Source organism: Camelus bactrianus, chromosome 24, assembly GCF_048773025.1.
Source record: "Camelus bactrianus isolate YW-2024 breed Bactrian camel chromosome 24, ASM4877302v1, whole genome shotgun sequence".
NCBI lineage: Eukaryota > Metazoa > Chordata > Mammalia > Artiodactyla > Camelidae > Camelus > Camelus bactrianus.
Window position 1 is genome coordinate 11,262,140 of NC_133562.1, and position 27,189 is coordinate 11,289,328.

General features: G+C 35.7%; 1 protein-coding gene across 1 annotated transcript in view; it reads left to right on the forward strand.

Annotated features, from left to right (window-relative positions):
- Positions 1-27,189, forward strand: part of TAF4B (TATA-box binding protein associated factor 4b) — an 83,974-nt gene that overhangs the window by 41,304 nt on the left and 15,481 nt on the right. Inside the window, exons 11-14 of the mRNA XM_010969031.3 lie at positions 1,938-2,068; positions 6,913-7,038; positions 12,582-12,638; positions 25,232-25,342. Of these exons, the coding sequence (XP_010967333.1) occupies positions 1,938-2,068; positions 6,913-7,038; positions 12,582-12,638; positions 25,232-25,342 (425 nt within the window). The remainder of the gene's footprint in view (positions 1-1,937; positions 2,069-6,912; positions 7,039-12,581; positions 12,639-25,231; positions 25,343-27,189) is intronic.

Here is a 27,189-nt window from a genome sequence, read left to right on the forward strand (position 1 = left end):
ACTTACTTCTAAATTATCTAAGTATTAAAACAGAAACATAGAGTGAATGGAGAGTTACATATTTCTAGGAATGTTTTTCATTTATAATAAAAGTCCATGCTTACAGAACAGGTCAGAACCAAGATCGTTTCTTAATAACAGGAATTATAAGTTAACCCAAAGAGTTTGGGGAGGAAGATTTTCTTACTTGAATAATGATAGGGCAGTAAATGTGCCAATATTCTTCCTTTTTTGCTAATTATAATTACCTAAATTAAATTACACAGACATTCTGTAAAAATCATGTAGTAAGGTTGCAAACACCAGCTAGATCTCCTTAATCAGTAAGTGTTGACTTTATTAAAAGAGAGTGTTTTACTTAAAAGTGTGACTTTAACTCTGTAACTCTGTCATATTTTATTATCAGTTTAGTGAAGATATTAGAACATTTAATTGTTCACTGAGACCTGAAATTGAAACTCCCAGCCCTCGTTTATTTCTAATATTTTAAAAATACAGATTTTCCTCTTATATAGTGTTCTGTTTTATAAATACATACGAAATTATTTTCAAAGTTTACCCCTAAACAGTAAGTATCTTAAATGCTCATTTTCTTTAAGTGTGAACTGACATGTCATTCTCTCCCTACCCTGTGTTTAATTATAACTTTGATCATTGGATTGAAATTGGACTATTCCTTCTATATAGATGGCTCCCACTTTTTGTTTATGCTGACGTTTTAGTAAAGCAGTTTTGACCTTGCAGTGTTTTTCCCCTCCCTGAATCGTAACTTGGTGATGAATTCAGTTTTGCTACCAAGTAATGAACTACATTTTGAAGGTTTGGTATAGGAGAAACTGAATCATTTTTTATCTTTTTTTCTGTCCAGTTTACCCACTTTTTGAACTAAAGTTTAACATTTATTATGGAATAATGTCAAAGAATGTATTTAAAATTTGTTGGCTTTTAATTAAATCTTATTTTTGCTATACTCATGTACACTTTGATAAGTATATAAGAGTATGTTTCAGATAGAATACAAAATCAAATAATATTTTTTTCCAAACAATATTTTAAAAATTTGTGTAAATGCGTACCTTAAAAACAAACACAATAGCACTAGTAAAAGCTATTTAAATTAGATTACCTAATTTCCTGTATCTTTAGATTTAGGTCTACTGATTCTACAGGTGGTTTCACTGAGCTGGAGAATTACTGTTTAAATACTGATAAAGTTGATTTATAAATGAGCTTCTGCTTTTGGATATGTGATCCAGGCTGTTTTCCTGAAACTTTCTTCCTAGTTAGCAAAAGAAAAGAAGGTTGGTTTATTTCTGGAATGGGATATAGTGAAAGAGAAATTATTCATATTGATGGGTAAAGTGATGATGCTTTGAACTCATTTCAACTTGTCAATTAAATACCAGGTCAATTTATAGAACATGAGTTAGTGTAAAATAAGCATGATTGATAATGGACAAAGGGGAGTATAGTGGTGTCGTGTAGACAAGGCATTAACAGAGACTCACAATATGAATTCATTGAAATAAATGTCATAAATTCTTAACAGTGTCAAACAGGGCAAAATGTAATTTTCTATTTTTTTAATTACTAAAATTAACAGAATACGGCACTAATTTCTGCAGTTACCGTTTTCCTCCCTGAACACTAGACTTGATTTGTGTTCTTATTAACTTTGTCCTATAAATGACCTTGCAAGGAGAATGATTCTAGAGGCTAAGTGAAACAATGTCTATATTTTCTGAGGCTTCAGGCTAGGTTTTATTAATGTAATGTCTAAGATCTTTGAAGTTGTGACTTTACCAGGAAAATCATAATCTCCAAACCTTTATTCATAATGGGTATGACTTCCAGGGGGAACAGAATACCTGCTGTGCTAATTATTTCAATTATCAGCCACTACTAAAATACGTAATGGATTTTCTCTGCTTCCACAGGTAAAAAGCATGACATTACGGAACTTAACTCTGATGCTGTGAACTTGATCTCCCATGCAACACAGGAGCGATTACGAGGCCTTCTAGAAAAACTGACTACAATTGCTCAGCATCGAATGACAACTTACAAGGTAAAGGAAATCATTAAAAAAGTACAGATTCTTCTGTCTCCTCTTTGTTGTGTTAAAGGTAGTTTTTTGGTATGGATTCATATTCTAGGTGTATTTTTTAAGGAAACGGTTGAGTCATGTTTCAGAGTGGTAGAAAATCAGTCTCATTCTTAATTTGCTTTATGTAGATATGCTTACATGACAAATAAAATTATAATAAAGTCTAATATGGTATCCAAAGCTTCTGTGTCAGTGTAGATTGAAATATATATACATCTGTTCTGCCTGAGGCTTCTCCTCCTGAAGCTTTTGGTTGGGAAGGAGGATGTGTTAGAAGAGAGTATCGGATTCAGTAATAAGTTAAATGATTGCATTGAGTGCTAATATTGGTGCCACTCATTATTGATTGATATTGGCTACTTTTATAAAAAATTAAATGCAGAAATAGTCTGTCTTGTCCCTAGTGGTGTGAACCAAATCACTTGCCATCATCAAGATGAAAGAAGGCACTAGATTTATTTGCGTTATGGTTTCGATGGAGTGCCAATTTATTGGGTGATGAAGGTTGAAAAAGAAAAAGATAACCTTTCTCCCCCCTCCCATCAGGAAATGTTGCTAGCTAGATTTTGTACAACATGCTTTTGGGTAACCTTCTGAGGTTTTGAGTTCCCAAGAATGGTTATTGTCATGATGTCCTAGACATAAATTAAAAGGAATCCAGGTAAGTATCAGCTACCACACCACAGGTAAATCATTCTGTTTTCTTTCTGTTTCATTTAGAACTTTAAAATTACTGTTTATAGTTGCTAAGGTCCTCACTTGTATAAATTTTTGTGAGAATTTGCTGGACTGACTTAAAATATCTGATCATAAGTAAAAGACCCTAATATTAGTATTTCTTTTTGTGTGCTTCCATTTCTCCTAGGTTATTTAACTTGTTGGCATAGAGTTGTTCATAGTATTCTCTGATAATCCTTTTTATTTCTGTAAGGTTAATAGTAAAGCTCCCACTTTCATTTTTTTTTATTTTAGTTCTTGAAAGTGTTAAGGTAGACTTCTGATTTAAGATCTTACCTTTTTAACGTAGGCATTTATTTACTGCTATAAATTTTCCTGAGCACTGCTTTCAGTGCATTCTTTAAGTTTTGGTACGTTGCGTTTTTGTTTCCATTCATCTCTTAAGTATTTTCTAATTTCCCTTGAGATTTCTTTTATCCATTGAGTGAGAGTATGTTGTTTAATTCGCACATATTTGTGAAATTTCTGGTTTTCCTTCTATGATTGATTTCTGACTTCATTCCATTGTTGTCAGAGTATTCTTAGTATGATTCAGTCATTTTATTGAGGCTTGTTTTGTGGCCTAACACACGGTCTGTCTTGGAGAATGCGCACTTGTGAACAACGCTTGTGAATTTGGGAGTAATGTGTATTCTGCTGTAGTCATGAGGAGTGTTCATGTATGTATATGTATGTTAGATCTGGTTCGTTTATGGTGTTAGGTCCTCTACTTCCTTTTTTTCAAATTCTGTCTAGGGATTCTATCCATTATTAAAAGTAGGGTATTTAAGACTTCAGCTATTATTGTAGAACTCCCTGTTTCTCTTTTTAGTTCTGTCAGTGTTTTCCTTATATATCTGGGGACTCTTGTCTGGTGTGTATATCTGCTTGTCATATCTTCTTGATGAATTCACTCTTTCGCCAATATATAATGTCCTTATCTCTTTTAACGGTGTTTGACTTAAAGTCCATCTTTTCTGATATTAGTATAGCGTCCACCTCTGCTTTCCTTTGTTTGTTATTTGCGTGGAATATTTTTTCCATCCTTTCACTTTCACCTGTTTATGTGCTTTTACCTAAAGTGAATCTCTTGTAGACAGCCTTTGTTTGGATTATGCTTCTTATCCATTTTGCCAGTCTCTACCTCTTGACCGGGGAGTTTAATCCATTCACATTTAAAGCAATTACTAATTAAAGAAGAAAGAACTTACTTCTGCTATTTCACTGTTTTTCTGTGTGCTTCATAGGTTTTTTTGGTTCCTCACCCTCTGTTACTGCCTTCTTTTTTGCTTATTTTTTTGGTGTGTACTGTTTTGATTCCTTTCTCATTTTGAGGGGAGGGAGCGTTCTTTTTTCTTTTTTAGATGTTTTCTTAGTAGTTACCTTGGGGACTAAAATTAACAGCCTAAATTTGCAATAACCTAATTTGAATTAATAAGTAGCTTTCCTTCAGTTTGGGGATGTGGGAGGAAATAGCCTTTTTTTTTTCCTTCATTTTTTTACCGTAACTTTTTAAAGAGCCTCACAATTTTTCAAATCTGGGTTCTCCTGTTTTCTTGCCTCAATCACTCTGTTGTTTCAGAGATACACGAGTGCACTGTCATTTTCCAGTGGGCAGTTTCTGTACAAAGCGTAGCATGTATGTTTGGTATGGAATAGAATTTTTCCAAGTGTCATCCAAAACACTATTATGTGTAGCCTTCAGACGCAGTTCTTCTGGTGTATATCAATAGCATGTATTCCTAGGATCTAGTCACCCCAGGCAAAGTGGATAGTATCTACCCCACTTGGAAACTCAATAACTTAGCTTAAAGCTAACACATCCTTAACCCCTTATGTCTTGATACTGCCTGTCCTGATTGATTTTTCCCTGTCCCCATTTCCCCACGGTCATTCCTTAATATACAGCTGCTGCCACTGTGTGAATTTGCACACACAGAAAGATAGCTCTATGTCATCCTTCTCTAAACAGAAATAATCATCATTTAATTATATTTGGATCTAGTTCAAAATTATACTTGTTTTGTCGACTTTGATTGTAATAATATTTGTGTCACAGATTTAGTCCTAACCTTACATTTCATTCATCCCTGATAGGATTTATTTTTTATCTGTACAGTGTGGGAACTTTTACTCCATGAATTTTACAATAGTGAGCTACTTTTATTGAAAGCAAAATCCCACCATCTTTTTCCATTTGAAATCCTTCTACTTTTGATAATCTTTCACCTGGTTAGATGTAATTTGCTGATTAATCATAGTCCAGAAACTGAGGTTTAAGTAAAGAAGTAGAAAGTGACGTGTGTGATACAAAGCTTTTGATCTCGCTGCCAGGCTTTCCCCGCTGAAGGTATAATACGAGGCTTCTGCGTGCCGGTGGCTGTGGAGAAACTTCAGTGTGTTCCAGCTGGAAGGGCTGTTGTGCTTTCTTTAGACGGGGTTCACTTGATGATGTTATCATTTGGTCTGAGTCCTTATATTTTCATTGCTAAGCCACCCTGCTCTGTGGTGCATAAAGACTTCAGTTAGACCAGCTGGGTAGACAAGGAGGGAACATGATCAGATTGGGGTTAATGTTGTTTAAATAAGGTTAGAGACTCAGTAGAAAAGGGGGAGACACTCATTTGTTTAGGAGCTGGAAGAGTGAAGGAAGGGTGCATTAAGCAAGAGGCAGTTGTATCTGAGTTGAGGGAGAGAGAAGGAATCTTAGCATGGGAATGAGATTGAGTTCAAATTTAGAAAGTCTGTGCCCCTTTTTAATTTAGCATTTGTTGTCCTTTAAAATTAAATCCTGTCAGTAAACTATCTCCAGAGTATTTGAACACAAAAAAATGGTAAAAAAAAAAAAAAATGAAGTATTTAAGAAACCACTGGTTATTATGTTTATGTCTTTATGGTTGGCTATAACGTATTCCATATTCTATCTTGTATTATTTAACTTTAAAAACATTTGAGAATTCTTTTTGTATTAAACATGAGGTAAAGTAAGTATCATTAATACATCCTTGTTCGTTATACTATGTAATACTCTTTTGATCTAGTTAAGTACCAACAATAAAAATTTAATTTAAAAAGAATCTCGGGCATATGAAATCTCTCAGTCCCAGTTAATTGAATCAGCCATAAACATGGGATAAAACAGAGATGGGAATGGTGCTGTGCTCGAGATTTCCAAGCCAGGCGTTGACTGTTGGACTAAATGTGTAAAAACATTCAGTTTTCCTACTCCTGTAGCTTGCAGGTCTGAATTACTAGGATGAGTGGATGGCAGGAGGTCACCCCTGAGCCTCCACAAACATAAGGGGAGTAAGGGAGGAAAGATAGGTGGTCATAGGGAATGAAGAAAATTACAAAATATTTAGGCATTGAAGCACTGTTTTACATTTAGAATATTGGAATAAATTAAATGATGTAAATTTCATCATTTTATGAAACATTTAAGACAAATAATTATGCTTCTCTGTTATGGCTCTCATTGTGTACTTAATTTATTTGACTGTATTTTTTGCCCAAATCCATAGCTTAAGGGAGTCCTTAAAACAGGGTTTAGGATTTTAATGTTTACCATTTTATCCTGTGTTGTATTTTGATAGAAGTTGTACTCATTTGTCAAGTTTAGACCAATACAAGAATAGAAACAAGGGTGATAACTAAAGTCACCTTTGGCATATTTTTCAGTGAGGTGGTTATTTCTTTTTTATCTTTCACAGGCCTAAGATTTAATCATCATATTGAGGTCTGATGAAATGGACAATAATTTAATTAAAAAGACTTAAATTATAAGTAAATGGTACACTTTTTTGCTTTCTACTTCCTATTGTTAGGATCTTCTTGGATTAATTCCTTTTTTCCCTCTTCTGAAGGAAGCTTACTAAGAAAACTCTTTTAAACTTAAATGCTTAATCACCTCTCAGATTTTAAGGATGGTCAAAGTTCTTTTGTTGTTGTTTGTTTAACAGAAATAAAAATACTACCTCCTGAAGATTTAGCTCCCTGTGTATGTTGGTATTACTATCTTTAGCTGGTTTAACAAGACCTAATGTAGAATGTGTTGCCTAGAATCATCATAAGACTTTCTTTTTTCCCAGGCAAGTGAAAATTACATCCTGTCTAATGACACTAGATCACAGCTCAAATTTCTTGAAAAGCTAGATCAACTGGAGAAGCAGAGGAAGGATTTAGAAGAAAGAGAAATGTTACTTAAGGCAGCCAAGGTAAGATCCTGTGTGGGTGGTAAGTGAACATGGCCTGGTAAGGAGGCCGGAATTGGCTTTGTCATTGGTTGACTGTCTTGGTTTTGTAATTAAATTACTCATAAAATTTCACACAGCCACCGAAGGATGTGGTACAGTGGCTTTCAGTTAATGGAGTTTAATGAGAGATAATCTTTTGTCTCCTCATTCCTGTGGGCCTAACATCATATCTACCACCCCCCAAGTAAAAACGTTTTGTAAGATTTTCAGAGTCTTTTCAGGAGTGTGATTTGATAAGTGCCCAGTTGAAGTTGCGAGAGGAAGTGGGCAGGAGGGTTAAAGGTAAAATTAGGAGTAATTAGGATTAGAGTAGAGGATGAGCAGAGATGGGTTAGAGTGACACTAAGAGAACAGGTAAGGCAATTATTGATTTTCTTTCTTCCTTCTTTACACGTTTTCCTGGCCTGTCAGTGGCGGGTGGAGTGAACGCGCCCCACCAGTTTAAATTCTGTTGCAGCACACTTCTTTGTAGGCCTTGGCCCTTGGTGAGCAGTCTTACGGCTTGGAGACTAGCTTTATATTTTGTGTTAAAACACTTTAGTTTTGATTTCCAGTGTTCTTGGCAGCTTCCCCTTTTGGAATATTTGTTCCTAATCACATATGAATCACTTTTAAAAAATTAATTTATTTAAAAGTTATTTCATACGTATAGAAAAGTTGCCAGAACTATGCGAAGAACTCTCTTCTTTTCAATTGGGATTCCCCATTTTTAACATTTTACTGCATTTGCTCCATCTCCACCCTTTCTGTACACACGTGTACACTCCCGTTATCATTATTCTTTCATTCTTTTGTTCCTTTTTTCTTTCAATTCAGAGATTTCTTACGTATTCACAAAATTATGCAACTGTTGTCTCTGAGTAGCCTTTCTCAAAACCTTTTGAAAGTAAGCTTCAGACATGATGTCTCCTCAGTCTAACATTCTAGCATGTATTTGCGAAAACAAGGACATTGCCCTGCATCACCCCCAAGTCAGGACAGGAACAGTGTAAGACTGCCCCACGCAGATTTCACCAGCCGTCTTAGCACTCTTTTCTTTCATGGTCCATTTCCCCATTCAGGAATATGTGTTTATTCAGTTGTCATCTCCTTTCACACTCCCTCAGTCAGATTTTCTCACTCTTTTTCCTTCATGTCTTTGACAGATTTCAAGAGTGCAGGCCTGCCTTCTGTAAGGTGACTTGCAACCTTCATTCATCTTATGTTTCCTCACAACTTAGGTCATGCATTCTTGCGGGAATACATAGAATGATGCTGCATTCTCAGCGGATCATATCAAAAGACAACCTTGATAAATTGTCTCCATTTTAAATTTTCCCGTTTCCCGTTTGTAATCAGTTCAGTTTTCAGGAGGGAGGTATTGTAAGATGATGCCAGTATCCCATTCCTCATCAGACCTCCACATAGCAACTTTAGCGTCTGTAGATGATACACAATATCTGTGAATCAGCCACCTCTATCATGGTTGCCAAATGGAGAGTCTGTTCTCATCATCCCTTCTACGTTTACTAGTACTGTACTGTACGGAAGAGCTTTCATTTCTCTCATTCACTGATTTATTCATTCATGCATTTCATTTATTTCAATATGGACTCATGGATTTCTGTTTGATTTCTGTTACAACAGGTTGTAACCCATTACTATCATTATTTATTTTGATGCTCAGATTGCTCCTGAATGGGAGACTAGCACTTCCATCCTTTCGTCATGTTTCTACTATTCCCCGAGCATGTCCTTACTTCCAGGCGTAAGCTATTCCAGGCCCAGCTTTTACTAATCCTTCTTCAGCCCTAGAACCAGTCATTTCTCCAAGGAACCTTGTGTTTTCATTTGAGGATAATATCTAGAAACCAAGATTAGAGCATACAGTATGCTCACTGCTAAGGTATCGTTACGTGTAGGCCCTCTCAAGTGGGCAGATCTAGGAAATACATGTATGGTATGTATATATGTACACACACAGATCTATAACTATTTTTCTGTGTGCATACATTATAAAACTGAGTTAATATGAATACCTCTGAGTCCAGTCAAAATCTTAGGATTTTTTCTAGCTTTAACCTTTCCATGTTTATAAATACTTACTCTTTAGTCAGAAACTTGGCTTTCATTATCCTTGATGTATTTACTTATGTTCTCAATTTATAACTGATCTCCCAAGCAGCCATGTTGACTGATTCTTTTGTCAGCTACCACTGTTAACCTGCCCTCATTTCACTGCCTATGGAATTGGCCACCATGCCCACTGGCCCTTGCCTTTGTGAGTCTCCCCCGCCCCTCATCACCCTGCAGTCTTGTCCTCTGGTGTACACCTTCATGTGCCAAGGTGCACCACAACCTTGTCACTGTACAGCTTCTTGCTGTCCCGCAGTCTCAGTCTCCATTGTGACCCCACTTGCCCTGGGAAGGGGCAGCAGGGACAGGAAGATGCTCTTTCTTGAGCCCTTGAGTTATAAGCAAGCACACAGCCAATATAATGAGGTGGTTTGTTGGTGTTTTATTTCCAGTTACTATGCTGTAAACAAGGTCATAAGCTATTAAATACTTATTTAGTTCTTATTGGTGTAATATATTATACTTGCTCTGAGTCTCTCTTAGTTTTTCCTCCTTTACCAGACTTCTGAATCTTGGAGTGTCCCAGGTTTCAATCCTAGAGCTTCTTCTCTGTCTGCATTCTCTCTTAAGTTTATATTTCCATTTCAGTCTGCATTATGGAATTCTGGAGACAATTGCTTGCTTGAAATCTCTTCTTGGTTGGCCATAGGCATCTCAAATTTAATACATCCAGAAGGACTCCTGATTTTTCTCCCTACTCAAAACAACTTCTACTCTTACAGGATTTCCTAACTCAATAAAGACATCATTCCCCCAGATGTTCAAGCCAGAAAACCTAGGAGATCTCTTTAACTCCTTTTCCTCTCGTCTCCCTACATCCAATGCACTTCCTATTCTGTTCCCAGAATGTACCCATCACCTTCTATTCATCACTGTTGTTACTACTCTGGTCTAAGTTGTCTTTCACTTGGACTTTTATAATGTTTTCTAATTTCCTTTTCCTTCTATAATCCATTTTTCATGCTGTTGTTAGGATAATGTTTTCAAAGCAAATCATGTGTGCCTCTTTTGCTTAAAAGCCTTCAGTGGCTTCCCCTTGCACTTAAAATCCAAACTTCTTACCACACTTTAAAAGACACCCACCTCTCTCTCTGAGCTTCCTCATGTCACTCCCTTCTTCACTCACTCTGCTTCAGTCACAGTGACCTTTCTTTGTGTGTGCCAAGTTTCTATCCTAGACTACTAATGAGGCATTTAAAACTGAACACTGAGTTCCCTTCCCTAAGTCTGCTCTGGTCTTTACCTTCTCAGAAGGTTGGAATTTTCATTCTTTCAATTGCTTAGGCCACAATCCTGAGAGTCGTTCTTGATTCCTCTCTTTTCTTCATACCCTGTATCCAACCCATCAATAAATCTGGTTGGCTTTACCCCCAAAATATATTTTGATCTAATTACATGTCATCATCTTCTCTGCTGTGTTGCTAGTCCAAGTGGCCTTCATCTTTTTCCCCGTCTTGTATTCACAACAGTTGTTTTAGAACAGTTTCCGGATTGCTCTGTATGCCTGTGCCTCCAGTCTTGGACCCCTACAGTGCATCCTCTACATGGCAGCCAAGTGATCTTTCCAAAGTGTCATGTCAGTGACATCTCACTCCTGTGCTCCCAACCCGCCAGTGACTTTTTCTTATAACTAGAGTCAAACCCCAGCTCTGTATCATGGCCTACAAGGTGGCACGCAGTCTCAGATTTTCTCCAACCACACCAGGCTTCTATCTTGCCTCGGGTACGCCAACTGTGTTCCAATTTTGAGGCTTTGGCAGTGACTGTGCCTTCTGCTGAGGGTGCTCTCCCCCCAGATCTTTGTATGGCCACCTCCTTCTTGTCATTCAGACCTCTTCTCAGCTGCCACTCCTCGTGGATGTCTTCCCTCCCATTCTGGCTACCTCCCTCCTCTCTCTTCCTCTCCATCACATTATCCTGTTTACTTCCATTATAGCACTTAGCACTATCGGTAACCGTTTTTTATTCTCCCCCATCATACATGTTTTACATTGTATAACTCTGTTTAATTTTTATAAAATTGTATTACTATTTTTCTCTTCTTAAAATGTAAGTTACTGGAAAGCAGGGACTTTATCTTGTTATTTCATTTCCTGTCTCCAAGAACTAGAACAGTCGCACACAGCGTAGAATATACGCTGTGGATATTCAATAAATATTGATTGCCTGACAAAGACTTGATGCCTACATGTGCCCATTTTTGTACTGTGGCAAAAAAAATTACATACACACGTATTCATATACACACATTTTATATAAATACATATATATACATATTCATTCTCTCCTAATATAGGTAGAATAACAAAGGAGTTTTCTTAGTTTGGGCGTAAGTGAAGTTTTTTTAGTAGGTTGGGGACAAAATGAAGAAAACAATGATTAGCGTTGGGTGGAATCTTATGTACATATTAAATTAAGGTGTTTAAAATTAGAAGGCACTCTTTTAAAGCTAAACAATTTCTTATATTTTCTTTAATGAAAGTACTGATAAAGTACAGTAAAAAAAAATCCTTTTAGCCTTTATTTTGTTAGCTGTCTTTAGTTAGCTTATGTTGCATTTTATAGAACAAAGGTTCAAGTTTATAAGGAGTTAGGTAACTTTGTTAGGATGAGAAAAAGGCTACACCCATCCACAGCGTATTTTTAAGGGGACAAGTGCCCGTGGTGTTAGACATAAAGTTCCTCCCTGACCCTTTGTTCCATCGTAGCATTACATGTAGAAGGTAGCTCTCTTATGGCAGTCCTGTAAGATAGTTCATTTTTGGAATGTTAAACTGCATCAGTATGGAAAGCAACATCCAATAAACGTTTATTGAACATTCACCTGGGCACAGTATTCTGTTAAGTACGATAGAGGACCTGAAGGTGGTAAGATACTCTAATGAAAACACTGGGACGTATTTCCTACTTAATTTCTTTTTAATTACACTTTTGATGAGAGGTTTGGTTCAAAATTCACCGGGTTCTTGATTTTAATAGTCCTTGAAGTACCATATGTTTTACCAAAATGGCTTCACCTGAAGGTTAGCCTGTGTTGATTTCATTTATTTGAGCCAAGAGTTATCCTCCTTTTCTTTTCCTTCATCCTTACCGTTCGTGTTTTAGTTTTTAGCATTCCAGCAACAACGTCATGCCTCAACTGGACCTGACTGACATTGTTAGCATCACTTCTGTATAAGCTTCCTCCGGGCTAGAACTGCAGCAGCCGGCCCAGATGATGCGAGGGAGGGGGAGGAAGGGAGGGAGTGCACCAGACTGGATTGAGGCATTTTCCCCTGGAGCTAAGGTTTTCAATCACAAGAGAAAATTGTCATTTATTAAATATTTAACGGCAACTATGGTGTTTAGATGCCAGTAATTTCTATTAAAATTTTCTTTTCCTTTGATAGAGTCGTTCCAATAAAGAAGATCCAGAACAGCTGAGATTAAAGCAGAAAGCCAAAGAGGTAGGACTTTCAAGTTACCATGCTTGTCTTTGTGTTTGGGGGAAGGTTGGCAGCTCTCTCCTGGCAATTAGGTCAGGGTTTATTTTGCTGTTGCATACCATTTGCCGAAGCCTTGGGGAAGGACAGGAACTGCTGAAGGCAAGGGCAGTACTTCAAATGAGGTCAATGAGTTATGTGCTCTCTTTTTAAAATTTATTTTCAAGGCTTAGGCCTGTCTAGAAATGGCTCTTTGTAAACTACAGCAGCGTACTTGGAGAAATATAATGTGGGATTAAAAAAAAAGAAAGAAAGAAACTTCTGAGATTTAGCATCTGGGACTGTACAATAGGCTACATTTTTCCAGGGTAATTGTTCGTTTTGTAAATCTGATACTGCTTATAATTCTTTGGCTGGGAGGTGGTACTGGGATTTAGTTTTAAATGGAAAACGCCTCTGGCTTTTAATTTTCTGGGCCCAGCAGTTTTCTGTTCTGGAATGGAGCCCTTGTTTCACACAGTTCATGTTTAGCTGCAGGGGTTTTAGTTTATAGCTTAGACTGGTTAAGCTTTTACTCCCAGAGGCCTCTGCATAGCAACTGTAGAAATCAACAAATAAGTTCATTTATGTCTGCAGCCTCCTCTCAGTAGCTGACTTTTTACATTTCCCAATATCCATTTCCTGACTTTTCTAGCCCCAGAGAAAAAAGCTCCACTAATTGGAGCTTATTTTAATTGAGCCTTAATATTGGATCTCACTGGAGTTGCCCCCAGAGCTGCTGAGAACAGAAGGAAATGAAAGTACCTGAGGTTGAAGATGTGGTGTGTGTATGGGTGTGTGTGTGAAATTTTTCACTTGACCTACAGACTCTTTTCCCTGCTGAATAAATCATCAAGCCTGTTCACATTTCTGATTAAGGATCTGACAGCAGACGATAATAAAGACAATTGAGGTGTGAGACGTGTGATATGGAGCTGAAGAAATTGGTTTCTATAGTTACTTGACTGATTTCATGCAATTTTTAAGGATCTTTGTGCTAAATAAGAGTGATTTCCTGAGCAACCTTTTTCCTTAACTGTGCCTCTTGAACTATGAAATTTGTTGTTGCTTAACAGTGCTGCACCGGCTCCTAGGTGCCAGCAGCAGCAGGTTATTTATGAATGTTGTAAAGGCCCTTATTGTTTGGATTAATGTAGGAGCTGAGGCAAAACAAATGGAAATCTAGTAAGATTCCTACAATCAATGTGGTATGTTTTTACTAAAATAGAGAAGGAAGAAAACGTGAACTCTAGATGGAGGGGTTTCTGGATTGGGATGAGAACTGGAAAAGGAGAATATTAAAAAGGATTTGAAACCAGAATCATTTTATTTCAATAAAAGAAGAATTCTCATACTCATTTCTTTCCAGTCGAAAATTTATCTAAAAATATTATCTTAAAAAATTAACATGAGAGCTGTACCTATAATCTTCTTTAAACAAGTCTGGCTTGATGATGGGTTATTTGGGGATGGGGAACTTATTGTTGCCATGAATCATGGGTATCCCTCTTTGTTTTCATTGAAGACTGATTCGATTCTTATCTTACTTTCTTGTAATTACACCCTCGTTTGGGAAAATGTATCTCAGAAAGCTTACCCTTCTATCCTTAAAGATCTTATCCTGTCTGCTCTTCCTTCATAAACCTTCACAAACATCTAAATCATAAATTAATTTTTCCTTCATGTTTGTATGGAATGGTTTAGTTTGGTTGGTTTTTCTTTTAATATTATGTTTAATTATTCCCTGAGGGATGAATAGGTGGACAGGATTTTTTGAAGAAAATTGTGGAGCGAATATGGGGAAAAAAAAACTCTCAGTGAGAGCAGGTGGTGGCAGACCTGTTTTTTCCTCCCACTCTTTTTTCACTTGTTTGTTTCTTTATCCTAGCAAGAGTAAAAGGACTCTGTGTTCTTCCCCAAAATATTTTGAAAGTTTTCTGGTTGCTTCCTATTCTAAATCATCTTCGATGTAAAAAAAAAAAAAAAATCAAATACATTGGTCCAGTTCCATTAACAGAGCCACTCTGTATTAGTTGCAAATGTTTGATGAAAGTAAAATATTGTCATTTCTGTCACCCCATTGCCCCCTAGAGCTCCTAATAACTAATATTCTAAGGAGCTCTAATTTAGAATCAAACACAGGGATATCATATTTTGGTTGCAAAAGTCATTGACCCTATCTTCATCTAGAGTTGAATTGTTCTCTTACACGGTAATTTGTAAGGTTATCGTTTGGGGTATATGAATTGATATTACACTGGCATAAACTATAAAGCTTTGGTTTTGAGTTTTTTTTGGTATTTGGCTGGCTGGAAAGTTTTCTTTATCCAATTGTGAAAATTAGCACAGATTCCTTACAGTTGCTCCATCTAAACTGCTTTGCTTTCCCCTTCCAGGTAACTACCTACCTACCACGCTGGTCATAGGAAATAGATTAATGACAGTATCTTATGAATAGAAAACTCCAAAGAGCTGTTTAGAGAAGCTGTAGGTTTTATTGATCCTGGGAAATGTTTCAGCAGTGATGTTTGTCATATAAATATTAAATCACAGCTTGAATCCCCTTCATACATGGGCTTGTGAGCCATGATTGCTTTCAATTGTTAAGGACTAGAGTTTTGATCTTGATCATTTCTCCCGTAGGTTTTCTTCTCTCTAATACAGTTTTAAGAATCTATTTATTTATTCTTTACATTCTAGTGCAAGGACAAACTGTGTTAAATTAGACAGTTTTTATAAAGGTGTCTAGTTTCTTTTCATCCTTCCTATTGACTTCTTCCAATTTTGTCATTCTCATTTGGCACTTAAAAAAAAAAAGTAGGCTGCCTTTGGGTTTGCCTCCAGCCTAGTCTCAATCCGTTGAAGTAAATCCTGGTGCATACTGTTCTTATTACCTACTAGGCTGGCTGTCTGTTTGAAAACCTTATTATTGTCTGGCTAAAATGTGGATATCTCTGTAATTCAAACATTTTAGTTCTAACTTTATGGGTGTCTTTTTCTCATTTTCTGTTTTTGCCTAAAAAAGAAAACATTGTGTTTTTTTCTCTCTCTGTTGTAACTTTATGTTCTAAATATGAACACTTTTAAATTATGATGTTTATCCCCTAGACACTTTTATTACAATGTAGGTACTGAATTCTTCCATTTCATCATTAATTTGTGAAAGGTGTTAAATAGATTACTAATTGCCAAATTCTAACTTCAGACAAGCAGGCGCATCTTTGTTTAATGCAGCTGCAGACTTGTCTGTGCTGTGTGTCCTAGATTACCATCTAGCCGTCAGTGTTTTCCTTTCTTACCACATCATCCAGAATTCTGTGGAGCAAGTCATCTGACCTTGGAGTTCAAACATCCTGATTCCTTAAACATTTGTTGTATATATTGTGACCCTTACTTCCTTTTGACTATCTTCTTTCTTTTTTGAGAAATGAGTTCAGTGCATCTGTGCAGAGTGAGACAAAGAATGCACTGACTTTCTTTTTAACAATTCCTAGCATTTCCACTTTCATTTTGTTACCAGACAATAGAAGAAAGACAAAGGAATGCCAGACATGTACCTGCTGGCACATTAGCTTCACCAGCGCAATCTGTAGAAACTGGGCAAAAGAATAAGTACTAAATGATTCAGATGTGTAACAGGAATATATATATATACACATATATGTGTGTATATATATATAAATAAAAAGAAAACTTGTACCCTGAAGTATTTTGAATTTTTGTTTGTAGAAAATATAAGATATGAAAACTAGTAGCAATACAATTCTCCATAAAGCATTATTGTACAAAAAAATAAAATACTAAATCATAAGGCTCATTACTGATTAGAAAATATATTACTAACATACAAGAAAGGCAAGGGATTTTTTTTAACATTTTTTTACTGATTTATAATCATTTTACAGTGTTGTGTCAAATCCCAGTGTAGAGCACAATTTTTCAGTTATACATGAACATATATATATATATTCATTGTCACATTTTTTTCTCTATGAGCTACCGTAAGATCTTGTGTATATTTCCCTGTGCTATACAGTATAATCTTGTTTATCTATTCTACAATTTTGAAATCCCGTCTATCCCTTCCCACCCTCCGCCCCCTTGGCAACCACAAGTTTGTATTCTATGTCTATGAGTCTATTTCTGTTTTGTATTTATGCTTTGTTTGTTTGTTTGTTTTTAGATTCCACATATGAGCGATCTCATATGGTATTTTTCTTTCTCTTTCTGGCTTACTTCACTTAGAATGACATTCTCCAGGAGCATCCATGTTGCTGCAAATGGCATTATGTTATCGGTTTTTATGGCTGAGTAGTATTCCATTGTATAAATATACCACATCTTCTTTATCCAGTCATCTGTTGATGGACATTTAGGTTGTCTCCATGTCTTGGCTATTGTAAATAGTGCTGCTATGAACATTGGGGTACAGGTGTCATCCTGAAGTAGGGCTCCTTCTGGATATATGCCCAGGAGTGGGATTCCTGGATCATACAGTAAGTCTATTCCTAGTCTTTTGAGGAATCTCCATACTATTTTCCACAGTGACTGCACCAAACAGCATATCCACCAGCAGTGTAGGAGGGTTCCCCTTTCTCCACAGCCTCTCCAGCATTTGTCATTTGTGGATTTTTGAATAGTGGCCATTCTGACTGGTGTGAGATGATACCTCATTGTAGTTTTGATCTGCATTTCTCTGATAATTACTGATACTGAGCATTTTTTCATGTGCCTATTGATCATTTGTATGTCTTCCTTGGAGAATTGCTTGTTTAGGTCTTTTGCCCATTTTTGGATTGGGTTGTTTGGTTGTTTCTTATTAAGTTGTATGAGCTGCTTATATATTCTGGAGATCAAGCCTAAGAAAGGCAAGGGATTTTTTTAAACAAAAATTTTAAAAGATACAGAGTCGGTGAAGTGTGATAGTTAAGTCTATTAAATTAGAGCAGTTTGTGTTTAAACTTTGTGCTAGTTCTGCACAAGCCAAAACTCATGGAACACTAGACAGGCAAAAATGAAGTTTGTCATTTAAAGTACATTTTAGCAATCAAATTAGTGTGGTATGGAGAAGATGTTCTTAAAATGACAGGTTATAAGGAGCTTACGTGCGTAACAGAGAAACAGAGATGCAGTGTTTCAAAGCATTGATGTCTAAGGCAGTGGTTCTCAAACTTTAATGTGCATGAGAATTATCAGGAGCGCTTGTTAAAACACACATTGGTGGGTCTTACCCCCAGAATTTATGATATACAGTAGGCCTGGGCATTTCCATTTCCAACAAATTTCCAGTAATTCTGCTGTTTCTGCTGCTGCTCTGGAGATTACACTTAAAACCATCAGTGTAGGAGAAGAAAGAAGAGAGCCTTTAAAATCTTTCACTTCCATTTTTGCATTGACTAAATGGTCATAGAAAGTTGAATATAATACTGTGGTTTGGGAATCTGAAAATTGGCATCTTGAACTGGCACATAGTTCAGTTACCATCAAGTTACCATTGACTAGGCTCTCTCTTGGCTTTACTGCTTCACTAGGTTTTTTTAATGGATATTTTCACAAGAGACCTTTATTGGTTGTATCTCTTGATTGATGTACCTTACACAGAAAAGATAACTTTTTATTTAGAACTTCATCAGAAGGTTGTAAGCATTCTTAATTTTGAAGTATGAGATCTGTGTGTCTTGAGAAACGTAGTTTCCTTTTGGTAGAAGATGTGTGTATTACAGAAGAAATAGCATTGGACCAGAGTCAGGGGTCTTGGATGCTAGGCCTGCCATTCTCTGAATTTCACTTTGGGAAAACTTCTTCACCTCTTTGAATTTACCCCAGTTTCCTTGTATTTAAAATGAATGTAACAATACATGTTCTGCTTATATTACAGAGCTGTCATAATTTAGGGAAAGGTGAGGTATTACAGGGAAAACCAGTAGCTTAAAAACATTTGCTGTAGGAACATTTAAGAAAGATGCTATCTATGTAGAATAGATCAATAAGATTATACTGTATAGCACAGGGAGATGTATACAAGATCTTACGGTAGCTCACAGTGAAAAAAATGTGACAATGGATATATGTATGTTCATGTATAACTGAAAAATTGTGCTCTACACTGGAATTTGACACAACATTGTAAAATGACTATAACTCAATTAAAAAATGTTAAAAAAAAAAAAAAAGAAAGATGCTATCAAGCTCTTAAACGTAAGCTGGAGATTGACCACGGATATGTCAGTTACTTTTTGGTATTTGGGGGGTGGGGAGTGGAGTTTTTTTTTCCTCACACAGGACTGAAAAGAAGGTTGGAAAGAAAAAAGAATGTAAGAGTGAGAACTGGAAAAAAAAAGTTAATGTAACCTAATATGAATACAGTGCATTATATTTCTTCTAAACAATACATAAATCAAGTATTATGTTTGAATGTAAGGGGGAACGTGTCTGATTGAGATTACGTGGAATATGATATTTTCCTGAAAGTTAGGGATGAATTACAAGGGCTGACTAGCAAAGCATCAGAATATATTTTTCAAATTCCTAGTACCTCAGGTGTTCTGCTTATCTTAAGCCTTAATGGTTGGGAGAAAAAATTAATCAGACTCTAATTGTTTGATTTGGTGGAATGCCTGCTTATTAATTTTTAAAGGGTTGTAAAGGATCCTGTGTTTCAATTGTGATGTCCTTGAATTTAAGCTGGGGGGGTGATTTTTTGGTAAGTTCTCTTAAGATTTTGCTCCTTTGGTTTAAGATTTATGTTAAAAGAGTTTGGTGCCATGTTGTTTGCTTGTTTTATAGTATAATATTTTAGGATTAACTTTGCTTCTCAATAAATTGCCATACTTCAGAAGTGATTGTAAGCATTGCTGAGAATTTTAGTGTTTGGTCAATTATTTTTTCACAGTATATCTAAAATTCTATTTACATTTTTATTATTTAAGAAGCATCTGTTGTTTGATGGTGGGATTTTATTGTTATCTCTGAGTACACTTAATTGTGAAATATAAGCAGGACATAATTCGTAATCCTTTGTATGCTGGACTCAAAACCTGGTAGTGTACTTTATTTCTCTTATTTGTTTAGAGTCTTTCAAACATTACTGTTTGGTGGCATTAGCTGCTTTTGTTACTGTTAATGTGTTTCTTGTCGGACAGCACACATAAGCCTTTAGGGAGACATTAACTTATGTCTCAGATCCTCCCTTTGCTATATACCTTATTATCATTTTCCAGAAGTTTGTAGGAAAATCACACTGAATATGACACTGCTTCATATTTTTGGATCATTTGTTACGAAGGAAATCTCTGCTGTCATCTTTTGTACTTTCTGTGCCTACATTTTTTTCTCTATATCTTGCCTTCCTTGAGCATGAAAAAGAAACACATTTTTGGATTTCCCATTATGTCAGTGTCATAATTATCTATATAATTTAGCCCTTCCTGTTAAATATATCCCTATATCTGGAAGGAGTTGGCTGTAAGACGCTGGTTTATTCATTCTTTTTGCAGCTCCTCTGATTCTGCCTAAACTTTCCAGGTTCTGTTTTCATTTATTTTTATTTTTCTGTATCTTTTGTTCTTGAAACTTGTGTGCTTAGCATCAAGAAGTACCTCCATTGAATTTTAGTTCTGAGAACTTGTGTGATCTTTAAGGTAACCTATTAATGTGTTTTGGATCTTGATTAAAGTCAATACTACCGTAGTTGTACTTGAAAGGGAACAGAGACAAGTACTAAACACTGGGGATAAAGTAATTTTTACTACAGTTGCTGTATTGCTCTCTAGGGCACTGACTTGAATTTTAGGGGACCTCTACTTGATATCAGAGAGACTGTGATAAGGAAGATGAAGGCTTCTGTCTGTTTCAGTTAGCCATAAAGGAAGGAATGAGGGTACCCTTAAAAGAGAAGCTGCCAAACTTGTTAGGTCTTTTTGGACCAAGTTGAGTGTTGCTGGTGTAGGTGAGTAAGTAGGCTTAAGTTTTATGAAGCAAAGGCTAGTAGGAATGTAATGTAACAGACACTTGTTGTTAGAATTCTGGTTAAACTAGCTTTTAAAGTATTCAGTTATGATGGAGTAAAAACATCCCATACTGTTTCTCCCACCAAATACAGCCTTAAAACCTGGACAGAATGCATGGAGTAGCTATTTGAAGGCTTTGAAAAATAAATAGTAGGCAAAGTGGGGAAGAAGATGAGAATGCAGACTGACTTCTGAATCAGCAGTGAGGTTGCTGCGTCTCCTTCACCCCACCCTCCACCCCCATTTTTTCTTGCTGCTTGACCCTAGACATGGATACAGTCACAGAGTAAGTGGCAAAGAGGGGTAACTAGAGCCCAGGGAACCGAAAGTTACTGAGAGATTTGTAGAAGAGGAGGAGCTTAGGAAAGCAACCTTATATTATTATTTTAAATTCTTACGCCCACTCTTGAGCTACACGTTTGTCGTATGTGAATCTGATTCTGATCAGCATACCAAAGATTTTAGCAATTGCACTAACAGACCACTGCCAGGTCCCAGACTGATCACTGAGTGATGCACATTTGGAACAGATCCAAATAGCACTACAAAGGCTTGGAAAACTGAACTGATTTTAGAGCCACAGCCCACAGAAAGTCATGTTGGAACTTGTTATCAAAATGTCACAGACCTGTTTTGCATGCTAAAACAGAAACATCAACATTCTTCAAGGGATTTAAAGAAGACCCAGAATCTTATAATATTCAAAATAATCAGGACACTATCCAAATTACTTAGCATGAAGAACCAGGAACATCTCAACTTACATGGGGAGAGGTAGTCAGCAGATGCCAATCCTAAGATGACGCAAATATTAAAATTATCTGACAAACACTTTCAAGTAGCTACTATAAAAATGCTCCAAAAAGCAATTGCACACACTCTTGAAATGGTTGGAAAATTAGAAAGTCCCAGCAAAGAAGTAGAAGATATAACAATTTCTGAAGTGGAAATTTTAGAAGTGAAAATGACAATAACCAGGATAAAACATTTGCTGGATGGATTGGATAGCAGAAGAGAGATGACAAAGGAAAGAGTCAGTGAACTTGAAGATGGATAGATAGAATTTATCTGAACAATAGAGAGGAAAGTTAGATCGAAAAGAAATAAAAACAAAAAAGGCCTAAGAGACCTGTGGGACAGTGACCAAAGATCTGGCATTCATATTACTGAAGTCTCAGAAGAGAAAGTGAGATATGCTAAAAATATTTTTGAAAAAATAATAACTGAAATCTCCCCCAATTTAGGGAAGGACATAAACTTTCACTGTTATTCAACTTTATATTGCCAGTACAATAAGGCAAGAAAAATAAAAAGCATGTAGATTGAAGAGAAAAATTAAATAGCATGTCCTTTTATTCTCTTAACTGTGTATCTTTTATAGAGCAAAAGTTTTTAATTTTTATGAAGTCAAATTTGTCAATTAAAAAGAAATAGACCTACTTTGACTGTCATATCTAAGAATTCTTTGCTGGGCCCAGAGTCATGAAGATTTTTTTCTTGTGTTTTTTGCTAGAAGTTTATAGTTTACATTTTGATTTAATTTTGGTATAAGAGGTAAGGTTCAAGATTCATTTTTTTGCATGTGAATGTTCAGTTGCTGCATTTGTTAAAACAACTGCTTTCTCAATTGAATTGAGTTTAACACCTTGTTGAAAAATCAGTTGGGCATATTTATGTGGGTCTATTTCTTGATTTTCTGTCCTGTCTCATTAATCTATGTGTCCATCCCTTTTTCAGTACTGCATTATTTTGATTACTATAGCCTTATATAAGTAATTTTTAAAATTATATGGTGTAGTTTTTCCAATTTTGTTCCCCTTTTCCCCACTGTGATTTAACTTCTCTAGTTTCTTTGCCTTTCCATATAAATTTTACAATCAATTTATCCATATCTACAAAAAAACTTACTGGAATTGTGTCAAATATGTAGGTCAATTTGGAAAGAATTGAAATCTTTACTGTATTCAGTCTTACAGTCTGTGAATGCAGTATGTCTCTCCACTTGTCTGTTTTCTTTCTTTCATCTGCGTTTTGTGGTTTGTAACATATAAATACCTGTACATGTTAGATTTATACCTAAATATTTCATTTCGGAGATAACTATTATAAGTGACAATTTTTTTAATTTAAGTTTCTGATTGTACTTTAATGGTATTTAGAAGTATGATTGATTATTCTGTGTATTGATGTTGCATCTTGCAGCCTTGCTAGACTCATTCATTGGTCCTAGGAGGGTTTTTGTTTTTGTTTCTTTGTAACTAACTTGAGGCTTTCTATGTAGATAATCATGCCATTTGCAATCCTGTTTTCCACCAGCAAACCTTTTATTCAATGGCTGTTTTTACAGAACTGAGTTTAGATGTCATCTTCACCCACTGTGTATGCCAAATTTGCGTTAACATCCTCCTGTTCTGGTTAAAAGTGCCTAGTTTTTCTGTATTGTGCTGACCAAGATACATTGTCTCTAAAAAAGTTTGTTGTGAATACAGAGCCAACCAAACCATGGTCCCTTTCCAGTGTTGTTAGAGTTTTGCAGAATTTTCTAAAACATTGTGTGTGAGATTTCTGAAAACCAAAGTATAATTTGCGGATTGGAAGACATTGTGTTACTGCATAGATTGGGTCAGTTTGACAAAGGTCAATTTGAAAACTGTTTATTTGGTGTGACTTTCTTGCAGATGCCATTTCTCTACAGGGAAAGACTTTAAAATAGAGCTTGTTGTTTGATTTGTGCTGCAGGGTAGATTAACTAAAATTGCATTTTGTCACCTAGAAGTTCTATATTGCAACAGCATCAGACTCTGAAAGTATATGTTTTATTTAAAAGGCCAGCATCAACAAAAGATAAGTTATAACTCCTGAAAACAGTTTTCTAGCAATTTATATATGAGTAAATATGCGATTTAGAAGAAGGATTTCTGCCCTGTAATTTGTGCAGCAAATGGAAAGTGGCTCCTGGTTCATTTTCTTTAGTTAAGTGTTTGCTGCTTTGCTTGACGCAGTTACCCGTGGCTTATTCTTTGTCTTTACCCTAATATTATAAATAATTTGAAGTGATCTTTGCTTTATATCTCCCTGAGACTGCCTATTTCACCACAAACTATTCCCTACTTTAATCTGCTCTTTTTTTTTAAGTGTTAAAAATTTGGTTAGTGTTCTTTTAAAAGATTATTCTCATAATATATTTACGGTTCCCCAATAGGTTACTTACAGTTGACTCTCTTGGAATCTGATCTTGTTTGAATATTTACTTTGCAAACCAGTGCCTGATTCTTCCTTTTTCTCCATGGTAATAAGGTTTTGATGGGAACTGAATATTCTTCCTCTTCTGGAAAAGCTTAAGGACCTGTGTAGTGATATTTTATTTTGACTTCTTCACCTTGGTTTTTTTTTTTTTAAGAATACCATTTGACACTTAACTTGCCTTATTGAAATGATGCTGTGTTTAATGATTTATATCCTAGTTTAATATCTTAAATTTATCTACCTTAATAGGTATCTTTCATGGGTACCCCTGTGTAGTTTAGTGTCCACATAACAAAAAAATTATACTTTGTAGATTTGGTCATTCTGGGTTAAGCATAATAAAAGCTGTACGGCAAAAGAATACTACCTCACTTTCAATTTTTGGTATAAAGATAAATACAGAGTAAATCTAGAAGGAAGTGTGATATATTGAAAAGGTTTGTAAGTTCTGAGTTCTGTTTCTACCATTTACTGTTTGTGTAACCTTTATGAAATTTTCTCAGCCTCTTAGAGCCTGTCTCACTTAGTTAAAAAAAAGAAGGATGAATTATGTATAATATTCATGTTATTATAGGAATTAATAAATACCTTTCAATGTGGCTGGAAGAGTTAAATGCATTAATTTTAAGGAAGTACTTTGTAAATCGTACAGCATAGAACTGTTTCCTATAAAATACAGAAACTGCTTCTTTTTAAGTATGGTTGACCCTTGAGCAGCACGGGTTTGAATTGCATGGGTCCGCTTAGATATGCATGTTTTCTTCACTAAGTACTGCGGTACTACGTCTGTGGTTGGTTGAATCAGCCAGTGCGGACCCGTGGATGTGGAGCAACCTGGATACGGAGGGCCAACTATAAGTTTTATATGGATTTTCTTCAACTGCATAGAGGGTCAGCGCCTCTAATCCCCACATTCATTGTTTAAGTGTCAGCCGTAATTTTTCTTTTAATCTGAAAAGTGACTACAGTTTGGCTACTTCCCCTCCAGTTTACTGTTTGAGTTATTCTTCAGGCATTTCTTACCTATGCTTAACCCAAGAGAAATTCAGCTCTAGATGTCTTTCCTTTCTTCTTTTTCTTCTATACTTCTTCCTTACTTAAATTCTGCCCTTCTATTATTTAGAGACTCAGGACTGAAGAGTTTGTTAGAGTAAAGGAATCAGGAATTGATGTGCCCCTTGGCTGTTAGTGAAACCTGGTATTTATTTTACACTGTAACATATTTGGTGAAGAACTGAAAAATGGGTTTAGTGATCACTTTCTTTCCCCGTCTCAGCATGACTGTGTGTAAACAGTGATTTTTTTTTTTATTCCATCTTCTAGTTACAACAGTTGGAACTCGCACAGATACAGCATAGAGATGCTAATCTCACAGCTCTTGCAGCTATTGGACCAAGAAAGAAGAGACCACTAGAATCTGGGTCTGGAAGTGAGGTATTGAAATAATATTTGTTTGTTATTTTGTTTTTCATATCAAAAAAAGCAAGACGAAAGGAAGCAAAGAATGCAGATAGTTTATTCTACCTTGCACCCTACTGTTACTGTCAAAATGCTTGTTAAAATTCCTTTGCCTATTTTATCCTAAAAAAAAATCTTAATTTTGCCTGTTTTTTTTAAATATATATATTGCCTTGAACTACTGCTACTTACTACTTATTTTATACTTCTTCCTATCCCCCATCTCTAGTCATACTGAGTCTGTCTCAGTTTTTTCTGTGCATTCATTCTGGCAGTTTTATGTAATTTTCTCTTCATTGTGTATCTAAATTCAGCTCATCTGTTAAAGTTAAATCTGCCCTCTCATTTCTTGACTATTCATACCCACACTGACTTCTTTTCTCAGCACATAATGTGTCTGCATGGCATTTATTGTTCTCTGTTTCTTTCATACATATTTTTTCTTCGAGAGTATGAACTTCTGAACAAAGCTATCATCCTGTTTCTTTGTATCCCCCACAGGATTAGGTACATATATGTTCAATAAATATCATTAATTGTTTGATTAATGCCAAGGAAGGATCTTACTTGCATCTTCAGAGCAATTATTTGATACAGTGTTAGATTTTCAGATTAATCATCAGGGCTGAGATAGAGTAAATCTATGAGAGCCGTGAGTTAGGGTCAGCAATAAAGGAGCCACAGTTTATCTGTTCTGTTCTGCGAAATTAAATGTGTTTTGTGACAGACTCCTCCCAGCGTTGACCCTAAACATTGACAGTTCCTAAATGATCAACAATCATCTTAATAGAGGAAGGATTAAAAAAAACTAATTGTTTTTATTAATAAAAATGTAATGAATGCGGCATGTTCACATGCAAAAAGGAGTAACGGTATAAAACTGTTTGAAAAAAATAAATGTTTCTCCTCACAGATTTCCACTCCCCCATCCCCTGCCCAGCCAGATGTAGCCACTGTTAAGATTTCACATGTCCTTCTAGAAATCTGTTATGAACATGGACATATATCTCATGTGCCTTCATAAATCCACCTGTGATTTTGTTTTTACTAAAAGCAGTGCAGCTGTACCTTTGTTCAGCCCTTGATACTTTTCCATAATCTCTCTCGTATAATTTACCTCCGTAATTTTTAAAGGTATATGACATTACTGTGTTGAGATAAATGTAATTTATTCATCCATTCCTCTAATGGACATTTAGTTTGTTTCTGGGTTTTTGCTTTTATTGACTCAAAGAGTATCCTTGTATTTATATTGTTGTATGCTTGTCCCATGTAACTATTGGCTAAATTCCTAGAAATGGAATTCCTGGATTAAAGAGTATGCATAATAGGAAAAACTTTTTGGAAAAATTCAAACACACTCAAAGATAGAATTGTAAAATGAACCCCCCACATACCTACCACCCTGTTACAACTCCTATCTATATATACCCAGTTTTGTTTCATTTATATCTGAACCAACCTTCTCAGGTAAGTTTTCACCCATCAGGTTATTTTAAAATCAATCCTAGACTCAATATCGTTTTACCCATAAATATTATTTGTTGCTTTTGACTTTTGGTAACTATTTTAAAATTAACCAATTGAATAAGTTGAATCAGTTTTTACCTCCATTCATGCCTATTTTTCTGCACTCTGATTAACTAACACTAGGGATTATCTTTTCCATCTGATGGTTGAAAATGGCAATTTTTAATAGAGTGTTTAAATGATGAGAAAAACTGAGCAATTTTTTCATGTGTATATTGGCACTTTTCAATTTACCTTTTCCCCACTGAGTTATATTTTTTAATAGATTAAGAATATGGAACACTGTACAACCT